The sequence below is a fragment of the Alligator sinensis genome, unplaced genomic scaffold (genome assembly GCF_000455745.1).
Source record: "Alligator sinensis unplaced genomic scaffold, ASM45574v1 scaffold783_1, whole genome shotgun sequence".
In the NCBI taxonomy this organism is placed as follows: Eukaryota; Metazoa; Chordata; order Crocodylia; family Alligatoridae; genus Alligator; species Alligator sinensis.
Genome location: NW_005842197.1, coordinates 2,003,051 through 2,014,599, shown reverse-complemented (window position 1 = coordinate 2,014,599; position 11,549 = coordinate 2,003,051). Strand labels below are relative to the sequence as shown.

At 46.8% G+C, this 11,549-nt stretch overlaps 1 protein-coding gene across 1 annotated transcript in view; it reads left to right on the top strand.

Moving 5' to 3' along the window:
* Window positions 1-11,549, top strand: part of DNAI1 (dynein axonemal intermediate chain 1) — a 210,982-nt gene that overhangs the window by 10,669 nt on the left and 188,764 nt on the right. Inside the window, exons 2-6 of the mRNA XM_006026569.2 lie at window positions 1,790-1,864; window positions 5,003-5,101; window positions 6,525-6,605; window positions 8,210-8,336; window positions 9,767-9,846. Coding sequence (XP_006026631.2) covers window positions 1,790-1,864; window positions 5,003-5,101; window positions 6,525-6,605; window positions 8,210-8,336; window positions 9,767-9,846 — 462 coding nt within the window. The remainder of the gene's footprint in view (window positions 1-1,789; window positions 1,865-5,002; window positions 5,102-6,524; window positions 6,606-8,209; window positions 8,337-9,766; window positions 9,847-11,549) is intronic.

Below are 11,549 nucleotides of genomic sequence, written 5' to 3'. Positions count from 1 at the left end.
CAATATGTGTTAGTATGGTGGTATACAATGAAGTCCCACCCCTTTCTATCCTGCGGTGACTTCTTTGTATGTCCACCCCATTAAGTGCACAACCTGGACATCATTTTGGCTTAGCACCTTTGTCTAGGTCGTCCATTTAGGCTTTCCTTCCGTCTTGCAGATTCTTTCTGCCTAGCATCTTTCAGATAGGACTTTCTGTGCCAGCCCTGTTTTGTCATCCATCACTGGCCCCTCCCAATTTGTTGCGTCAATCATAAGCTGCATGTCTTCCTTCCAAGGCCTTTCATGGCTTATCCAGGTCCTACCTCATCTCTCATTCACTGTCGAAGGATCTGTGCCTTCCTCATGCCAGCCTCCATTGCCCACTTGTTAAACAAGCACCTTCGTACTTTCTGCAATCCTGTACCTCGTGCTTGGGAGAAGCCCCCCATTAAACATCAATCAAGTCATTTCATTGTTCTTCTCATCCTTCCTCAACACTCTTCGTTATCACAGTTGTCATGACCCAAAAGGCATGATTGTGTGTGTGCTTCGGCACCAGAATTATCCCCGTCAAGTTGCAGAGCATTGCACGGGAGAGTTTCCTGTAGCAGAGGAAACCCCGGTGCAGGGACGAGTTTCCCGCCTTTTCTGCAGCTTCTTTTGCAGAGTGCATTGCTCATGTTGCAAGAGGAATGCACGGTGCAAAAGAGTTCCCACCACTGGTTTGTAGATTCGTTCCTCGTGATTGGCTAGTGCTAAATTATTCACACGTGGCGGCTAGCGATTGGCCTATTAGCCGTATAAGAGGTTTGAGCAGTTTCCGCCCAAGCCGAAGAGGACTCCACATCCATCTCGTGGGGACTCTGGGTACACGGCAGGGCAATAGAAACCCTGTGTGAGATCCAGAGGAGCGTGGCGGCCTGATCCACCACCCACCTCTTCCCGTCTTCGAACGCGACTTTTATAAGACGTATTTACGATTCCTATTTTGGTGGCTTGTTCACCCAGAGCATCCGGCGCTCTGCACCGTGGAGCCTAGCACCCTCCACGAGACCGTCTGTGTTGTCTGTCTGTAACTGCAACTTAATCAAGCTTTCCAGCCTACACCACTGCCATCTCGGTGTAAGTAAACAATCTTTTAAACTACCGCTACGCGTCCGTGCCTAATTCCAGCTCGAAGGCCTTCCCTCTCCGCCCCGGCGTGCCCGGGCTGCTGGCCACAGCCCACGGGCAGCGCGGAAAAGGGCTCGGGTCGCTCCCGGCCCGCACAACAGTGACTTCAAAGCACTTGACAGTGGTTCATTTTGCTGGATGCTGAGTGCGCCACCTCTTGAGCTGACCACCGTTGTCTCTTGGTCTCCTTGTACCCCCCCTCATCCTATCTGTATCCATCTCTCATCTCTTCTCTTATACCTAGAATGTAAGATCTTTGGGGCCAGAACCATCTTCTTGTTCGATGTGCATGTACAACAGTAAGCACACTGGGGTCCTGGCTTATGAATAGGGCGAAGGGCAACAGTTGTACAAATAACAGCATCAGCCAGCATTGTATTGTGTTGCTGCGTGCTGCTGAACAGCTCCTGTGCTATATTGCAAAGGTGAATGCCTTCCAGCAGTGGGTTAAGACTGTTTGTCTAAAGTTTTAAATCAGTTTGTAGAAGGTGCTGGGATCTGTGGCTGACAGAGCTATTGATACTCCAGCCATTATTATTGTTACGGACACTGGCCAGCTCTTTACAGTTCGTTTTTTCTGCTCTGGTTATGCTTGGAAATATCACCTTGTTCACTTTGCGTGTTCTTGTTTCAGAGCCACAGTGAGCAACTACCCTCAGGAGGGAAGCTGCAACAGTCAAAGCCCACTAGAAGCCTCTCGAGAAAACGGGTAAGGTGCTCATTTATAGTTACCAAATACCAAACTTTCTAGGCGGCTGTATTTCTGTGCATCCCTGAGAACCAAAATCGATTCCATTAGAATCACGGCCGTACGTTGTCTAATTGGAGACATGGAGATTTATTTAGCAATAGAGAGTGGCTCTAGATGTCCATTAAAAAGGGAATTTTTATTGGGAAATTAGAGCATAAGATGGAAATTTAAACTAAAACCAATTTAAGGGAAACCACAACTTGACAAGATTAAAAATGCAAACTGACTCCAGACAAGAGCTGCAAGTAAAGTACATGCTGTCATTAGAAACCTGAAAGCAGAGCTCTGTTTCTTGTGGTTAAATGCAGAACCGTAACAGTTAGACCAATGTTATGTTTTGAGCCTTCTTACCGAAAGACAAATACGTGCTGTGGATGGTGTCTTTTTCTGATCTGTGCGTAGAGCTGGCCCCCAGCTGACGTGAGTCCGCCGAGCTCCGCTGACTTTAGCAGAGTTAAGTGAATTACATCAGCTGACGCATTTTACAAGGCTCATCACTTCTGATGGAAGTAAGCAGCTTGTCATCTCCGTATGACATATCTCGATCCCATTCAGTATTCCTTTTTGGCTCTTTAAAGAGGGAATGTTGTTCGTCTGGTGAAACCCTGCCACCCTAGTTATCAGCTTCTGTATGGAAATGGCATCACACTAGACTGACACTGAATTGTGAGTGATAATCCTATTACTGAGGCAGAATTTTGTTTCTTTATGGGCCTGAATGACAGTTCACTAACTGTGTAAGTAGCTTTTTTGGCACTTAGGAACACCTTTCAATTCTGTTACTCTGACTGTAGCATGTGCATGTGCACTGAGCATGCTCAATAGGCCACGTGCTGGCTGGGCAGGCACATCACTACATGCAGGTAGTCGGTATACAATCACAAGTCATAAAATTGTAGCTGGACAAAAAACCAGGACCAGCAACTGTTACATGGACTGAGAGGACAACCCCCTTGTGCTTTAGCCCTGGTAGCTGAGCAATTAGGGCACCCTTAGCTGTCTCACCCAGACAGTAGGAGACCAAGGATTATAGCCCCTCTGTTCCCAAATGTGTTTGAATGCATGTCTCTCCAGCCACTCAAAGTAGTACATTAGCCACCTAGCCAGAGGTTAGGCATTACCCAGTCATGTCTTCAGTGCGTGCACGCTGCACAGGTAATAGAATTGCAAACTGCGCGTAATGCCAAAAATCTACTTCCATGGCTGTTTAGCCACACAAGTGATAATAGACTTGCCCCCTAAGTGTCCTGATTCAGTCTGAGTAAACTTCAACAATTAACAATGTTACTTTTACCCTAGTCTCTTGAGAGACAGAAATCCTAGTCCTTCTCCCTGTCTGCCTTTATTTATTTTCTTTCCTGTTATGAAAATTAAAACACACAAACTGGTCAAACCGGCATTTGTCCAATACAGCACTCTTAGGTGCATGCCCACTAGAATGAATTGTCTAGTGTTTTGTACTGCCATGGTGCGGTATAAATAACAAAGCTGTACTGGAGCACCATCACTCAGAAAGCATGACAAGAGCCTCAGGCTGTCTTTGGCTCTTGGAGTTGTCTTCTCATTCTCCTGCTTCCCAGTGGAGTCTCTTCCTGGCTGTTTGGTAGGATGGGGAAGGAGCCTGAAGATTTTTTTTCAGCTCCATCATAAATATCACGCAGTGTTTCTGTAATGGGCATCTTATGTACTCCACCAAAACCCAGACGGGCACATTCAGTTCAGCTAGAGCTAGACCCTGGCCTGAGCAAGTGCTGTGGATGGCTCATCACTGGGCTAACTGATATGTAGTGTAATAGGCTGTATTTAAAGGAAAAGTTGATGTATTTGAACTTCAAGTCATTACACATTTCAGTAGAACAGAGAAACGTTGCCCCAAGCTGCTAAACTCTTTAGTGAGTGACTCCATGCTTTGCAAATATACTGGTAATGAATCAGAATTTAAATGCAGCCCTGCAGCCGACCGTCACTTTTCCATTAATAATCTTGTGTCATGACATCATCAGGTACCTTACGCCAAGAAATGCTTCTGTGTGGTATTGCAGTGGCAGTTAGATTTTTGTTTCTGCTTCAGTGTGAAACCTCCTAGCCTTTTCAAGAAAATATTTAACATTCCTCTGCCAAAACTAGAATGCCTAAATCTTTATAGCAGATCTAATTTGTACTGTAGCTTGTGCAACAATATTTCAAAGTAACTGTGAGTCCTTTACTGAGTCTTTGTACAGGCTTGGTTTAGTGAATGATGGCTCATTTAGAGGTTGGTTGCAGTAGGATCAAGGGAACTAAAACTATCATCCTTTAAATCATAGGATTATATGAAAGTAGGGCTGGAAGGAACCTCACAAGGTCATCTAGTCCAGCTGCCTGCTCAAGGCAGGGCCAGCCCTGACCAAACCATCCCTGTCAAATGTCTGTCCAACCTGTTCTTGATCATTTCCAGGGATGGAGATTGCACAATTTCTCTAGGTAACCTGTTGCAGTGCTTGACTGTCCTCATAGTAAAAAAGCTCTTCCTAATCTCCAGCCTAAAATTCCCCTGCTGCAGCTTAAGGTCATTGCTCCTAGTCCTGTCCTATACAGCCATAGAGAAAAGTCCATCTCCATCCTCTCTATAATTACCCTTCAAGTATTTGAAGACTGTTCTTAAATCTCCCCCCCCCCCCCCCCCCCCTCTTCTCTTCTCCAGGCTAAATACCCCTAGTTCTTTCAACCTTTCCTCATCAATCTTGCTTCCCAGGTCCCTGATCATTTTTGTCGCAGTCACAAAGGTGAGGTAAAAAATGTTGCTCCTGTTTTGAGAAGAGGAATAAATGATTTTTCAGATGGGGCAGCTAGCTTCTACGGTAACCAAGGGCCTGATCCTGGGAAGTGCTGAGTAGTTTCACACCTCGTTTGATGGGGCTGGAGCTCTCCAGCACTTTTATAGCCCAGGCAGGTAGCTCTGTGTTAGCTAAGACTGGCCAAAGCATCTTTTGCACAGGTCAGATTAGGAACAGCAACTTTCTCGTGCCCTCACCTAGGACTGGAGGAATACTGCTTTGGTAAAGAAAGGAACTGTCATGATTTCAGTGCATAACGGGTTCATTGTTTCCATGCAAGGATGAAGATGCGTCCACTGAAGTGGGAGAAGGGCAAGACGAATGGGCACAAGCAAAAACTCTAATCAAACCCCCAGATCAGCTGGAGCTGACTGAGGCGGTGAGTAAAACAGTGCGTGTGGTTTTCATGAGCTTTTTTTCCAAAAAACCTTCCCAAACCCCAAAGCTGTCCTTTTAGATGGCTGCTTTTAGGGCAGTCTCTGCTATAGCAGACACTTCAGCTAGTTTTCAGTGTGCAATAACTGCAGTTTAAACTGCAGCACTACCTTGAGCTACAAACCACATTAAAAGCAGCTTCGATGATAAGGCCTGGGAGACTGTTACCCCTTGTAGAATAGTTCATGAGCTGTAACACAAACCCAGAGGACCCCAGGGACCAGCAGGAGTCCAAGGGTCTTGTGTATGGAGGGTTCCAGGGCTCTGCAGTATTCCCTGGCAAGATGGCTCTAACAGAGCTGCAGAGCCAGGGACTCCAGACCATCCTCGTTCCCATTGCAAAGAGCAGGCCTTACAAACCTGGTACGGCACTGCCTCATGTGGTGTTGCACCAGGAGCTCCATATGCTCAGTGAAAGAAATATATACGTTTCCTCCAACCCCTCCACTCATTAATGGCACTGTTAATAACTGAAAACACTCGCTGCAGGGCTTAGTGTTCTCTAGGCATTGGGACTGTGCATGCTTCAAGCCAGGATCTGTCTTCCTCAGTGTGAAGAAAACCTCCTGCTCTTTTCAAGTGCTGTCACAATCTCAGTAGTATCCAACAGTAATAGTACGATGAAAGAATCTGAGTAGTCCCATTCAAGGTAATGGAAATGCCCGTAAGAATAAACGTTCTCCCAGCGGTGTCTGCCAAACAGGGCTTTAACTTGATGCCACTGCTTCTAGTTTCACATCACATACATGACATTGCATATTACTTTATATTCTGCAGGAACTTTACTATTGATGTTGTTTAGTTGGTGGCATAAGCTTTGGGTAAGATATCTGCTGCAGTTTGAACACAGTAGAAGTAAGGAACATGCTGATCTTTCTGTACTAGTGGTGCTCACCCTGCTGGCCCCATGGGCTAGGTGAGGGGCAGGGGGCCAGTCTGTGGGCTGGTTGGAAACCTGTGTGCCAAGATTGTGCCCTTGGGCCCCATCCTGCCAGGTCTCTGCTTTGTGCATCACGGTTAGTCCCTGGGGGCCTGGTGCCATCCCCTACCACCAAGATTGGGTCCCAGGGGTCTGGCATTACCCCCTTCCATCCCTGCATGCCAGGATTGGGTCCTGGGGGCCTGGCACTGGCATCATATGCTGGGATTGGGGCTTGGCACCTCCCCTACCAGCTGGGATCAGGTGCCTGATCTAATATGCAGGGTCTTGGCCCCTCATGGGTCCAGAAATTTGGCAGCAGGGGAGCAATGCAGACCACAGGCCAGATCTGGCACATGGGCCAGGGGTTGAGCACCCCTGTTCTGTATTATCTACTTCAGCATTAAGAGCTGGGTTATATCGATGACCCTGTTTTTCTATTCCAAAGGAATTAAAGGAGGAGATTACACGCATCCTGACTGCCAATAACCCTCATGCTCCACAGAATATCGTCAGATACAGCTTTAAAGTAAGTGCTGTTGACCAGCAGATTCGAGTTTGGATAAGACTGGGCTGAGATTTGTCTGCCGTTTGTTGATTTTGTGCTTGGCTTTAATTTATAGCAAGGAAACATGACTTTTCTTAAGGCTTTATTTTATTTCATGTATCCTCACAGCAGTTCTCCAGGGGTTGTTGCAAAGGGTAAAAATCTATAAACGTTAACATAATTGTGCATGCAGAAACAGCTAAAAACAGTTTCTCAGCCAACTCTGACAGTGAGCATAATTAGTGCAGCTAATCTCGGGCGATAAATCCTTCCATTCAATAGCGGTCAGGGGGAAGGGAGGATTCTTTACACAGTCCCTAGGGCATTTATAACTCAGCAGGATCCAGGCTCGTGAAATTTCATCAGAGTTCCAAAATGTTTCCGGTGCAATCAATGCTAATTAAGGGCCAAGTTGTGGCAAGCAGCCACTAACAGGAGTAAGGTGTATGGCAAGGATTCCTGAGGAGGCTCTGAGAAGAAGTGTGCTGCAGGAAGCCCAGCTTCTCCTGCAACGTTGTAGGGTACAGGGGGCAGGCACGTTGTCCATCACCCTGGTGCAGGCTGCTCCCGTAATGTGTCTAGCTAGTGTAACCCGGGCGGTACTCCAAAAGGTACCCCCTCTCCAATTGAAGGGATCAAAGCAGGTGCACAAGCGCTGTGGGAGGTGTAGGGACTCTCCTCCCCCTATAGAGCAGAGCCAGACCACCACTGGGGACTTAACCATATACCTTTTAATGAGGGAACAATACTGGGAACATAACAGGCATAATCAGGGGGTATAGTGGACACTCCAATGGCCCAAGGGGCAGGATTCAACAAAGGTTAGACACTTAAAATCATGGACAAAAGACAGGGTTAACAAAATATAAAACACAAACAGCAGAGCAAACAGTACTGGTTGGGGAAATATAAAAAGTCACAGAATACAAAATGTCAAAGGACAAAGAAATATAGGGCTTAAGTACCTGGATAGGGAGAAAACACAAGGGCCCCTTTCCACTGCAAGAGGAATTTCTCCTTGTTAGCTCACTCACCCCAAGTCACCAAAACTGGGACTTGAACTTGGAGCTCCCATGTGGTAGGCAGGAACACTACCACCCAGCCTCCAGCGCTGGTCCTGCTCCAAGCTGCTAGGGGTCTTGACCTTCCTGGAGCCTCAGCCTCACGTCGAGCTGCCTGGTCTGTGAATGGAGGAGCTGGAAGTGGAGCTGGGAACCCCTCAGGTCACTGCTCAGATAACTTGCCCACATGTCTAGGTCAGTAAGCAGAAAGAAGCCCATTGATCCCAGTGGGTTTGAATCAAACCCTAACCCCTTCTTTTGAACATGGATAGACTTTCTTGGAATAGCCCTGATTTTTCTCCCTATATTGTAAATCTGTGGCTTTGACTAGCTTTTAGACTCAGATAGTCATTTCATTTCCTGTTGGTGTGGAAACTGCAGTGTGACAGGTGTGAATGGTAAATGGGCCTGGTTATCAGTATAAACCTGTTCAGCTCTAGCATCCGAAGGCAAAAGTGATGTACTGATTAAAATAATCAGGCTGCCCCAATTTGAGTCTTTTGAGTTTTTGTTTTCCTTCTGCAGGAACGGACATACAAACCGATAAGCAGCGTGGACCAGATGGCCATCCACTTCTCCCTAGATGGAAACCTGTTGTCCTTAGACTCAGATGAAGGCAGACGACAGAGTGCCAGAAGAGCTACAACGACAGGCTGGTTTATACGATGATACAGGGACTATTATTAAGCAAAGAATTGATGTAATTTATTGTGGGTATGGGTGAATGAGCATGCAGCAAGTGGAGGCCAGAGCATGGAGCAGTCTTTATTTTTCCAAGCAGGATTTCCCAGGATAGGTATAGCCACAGGTAGTGGGTATACCTATGCTGCAGGCTGGATGAGCTACTTTGCCCAGCCTCCACTGAGCTCGGTGCTGCTGTGCCTGCATAGTGACTGCGTTGCACACATCCATAGTTCTCTGAGAGAGAGGTCACATTTTTTTCCTCTTCACTCAGGCAAGCATAAACCATGTGAACACAATTAGCCTGTAGGGCAGATTGGGCTGTAACATAAGGGTCTCCCATGGGTCCCTAACATGCCCAAATCAAGAGCTTTGTGAGCTGTGATGTGAATCTAGGCAGGCAGACAGCTTTGTTGCAGTCTAATTCTAGTAATGTTGCTAATGCCCTCTATGACTTTGTGTGAGCTAGGTCACTATTTCAGATCATGCCTCCATAAAATGAGATCAGTGGGTATCAGCCAGATTGGCCCCTTGGGTGCCTTAATTTAGGTGTTGCAGTTCCTGAAACTGAGGCAGATGGCCCCAGGAGGATGACCTGGTATTGGGTGTGTAGGCTCTTACACAGTCAGTCAGTGTGGAGAATTAAGGACATCTGAAGGGTTGCGCAGGGTTAGGCACCTGGGCACTATACAGAGAATGGGAGGTGTGAGGTGCCCCCAAAGGGTGACTTGGAGAACCTAGAGGTGGCCAGCAGGAAACACTAGGGGCAAATGTATTTCTGAATTATTGGATCTCTCTGGAGCTGAGGTGCCTGACTTGGGGGTGCACATTGGATACCTATTTTCACCGTGGATTGGGTCAGCTAGTTCCTATACTGAAGGTGAGTGCCTAACTGCTAGCCTGGTGGTTACAGCACTTACCTTTGAAGTGGGAGTCCCAGGTTCTTTAGCTTAAAGGATTCAAACCCACATCTTGTGCCTCCTAGCAAAGTGCCCTAACCACTGAATAGTGCCCTACCCATAGAATAGTCTGGGAGAGGGCAGTCTCCATCCCTTCTGCTGGTCAAGCATGCAAGAGTTATTGGGCCAGAAAGGGAGCAAATACAAGGGTTCCTTATTGTGGTTAGAGCACTTTGCTGAGAAAAGGAAGTCCCTCCCAGCAAAGTGCTGTAACCACTAGATGACAGCCAGACTTGCTCTTGCATGGTCTTCTCCTGGCACCACAGTAATAGCATGCCTTTCTGCTTAGTGGTGCATGTTCTTCAGTAGAAAGGGTGGAGGGTCCTCAGACCATAAGTGTGATAAGTCTGTTTTGATGCTGAAAAAGTTGGAAAGTGTATGGGATACCTAGGAGAAGAAGCCTGTCAGCCAGAGCTGATAAACTTATCTCTTCCATTCTCAGAACTGGCCCCTGTTGGGTCCTCCGTGGTGGAAACTGAAGAGATAGAGGCTATAGAAGAAAGCAGCAAAGAAGATCTACTGGTAATGGCCCCCAGCCACCTGTGAACTGTCAACTTGATTTTAAATATTAAAGTCTGAGGCCAGTTTGTGCATTAGAATCACGACCAGAAGAGGCTCCATGCCTGATGCCTTCATGAGTTCTGTGGCCCCAGCAGATATGTCTCATGCAGAGTCTATAAGGTGGCTACAGCTCCCTCTCCACTCTTTAATGAGGCAGTGTTGCCCATGGAGATAAGAGGTTTTGGCATGCCTTCCTGTGTCTGATCCCAGTGCTTCAGCTGGGTGGACCTGTGGTCTGTGTGTGCAGTATGTCGGCTGTAATGAATCAGCCTTATTTTATACAAAGCACATGCGACCCTTGGGCTGCTTGCATGTCACTGCACCAGCGCTGAGAGAAGTCTGGAGGCCATTGTTTTTTTACTATTGCAATACTCAGTTCTTTCATTTGTCTACTTCTGAGGGAGCTATTTCAAGGCATCTTATTACTTTGTGATAGAAGATCCTTTGTGTTCTTTTTCTAGGCACCTACAAAAGAACCAGCCAGCCTTACAAAAATGTGTGAGAAACCCCACAGTTTACTAACAAGCAAATCACATATTCAAAATAAGACCATTTTCAAATTGTATAGGAAGAACAAAGAAACGAGTGTAGCAGATACAGAAGCAGAGTATGGGATCCACAAGCATCAAACATAAGCCAGTTAAATAAACCAGTCTTGTAGCCTGACCCAAAGGCAGCGGTCAGGAAGGAGCACACAGTGGGGAGCTGGCTCTTTGTCCACACAACAGGGTTTCTAGGGCAGATTTGTTTCAGATCATTGGTGGTGTTTATGATCTTTGTGGCCATCCTGAGATGTCACTGAGAAGCAAGGCCCACCAACCCATTCCCACACTGCATGTGTAGCTTGCTGGGTAAATGTGTGGTTGCGGTTAGGATGACGCCAAGGGTGCCCAGTGCTGCTCCCAGGATCAGGGCCTGTGACTGAGATCCTGAGAGCATGCTTGGACAGGCAGCAAGGAGAGACAACAGGACATGGTTCAGCCAGTGGTGCATGAAATACTGGGAACAAATAGATGGGACTTGTTTCTCAATGACTGTCCTGGTGTCACTGTGAGAGCGGTATAGACTAACCCTGTTGCAGGGACAAAAAACATGCAACATAGACACGGACATGAAACATAAAACGGAAGAACCAGATGGGTCACAGACTCCACTCTCCTGCTGTTGCACATAGCCGTGTCATGATCCCATTCATTGATTTATCAAACTCCAACTTAAAAGTAGTCAGGCTTCTTGTCCCACTGCTCTTATGGGGATGCTGTTTCACAACCTCACTGCTCTGACAATTAAAAATGCCCTCCGATTTCCAGCCTAAACCCATTTGTGATGAGTCTGTAGCCATTTGGTCTTGTGTCAGCACTATTCCTTAGCTTCAGTAGCTCTTCTCCTGCCCTGATATGTGCTCCCCTGATGTACTTGTGCAGTTATATCGCTCAGCCATTGTTTTGGTAGACTTCACAAGCCACATTCATTTATTCTCCTGTCTCATCAATGAAGTACATAGGCCCTGAGTAAAAGGTCCTCTCAGCTGGACACTGGGACTCCAGCAACCAAAGGCATAGGCATTTGGAAGTTGAAGAGAGATCTCTGCCCCTTTTTGTTCTTAGATCATAGAAAAACAGGGCTGGAAGGGATCTCATGAAGTCATGTAGTCCAGCTTCCTG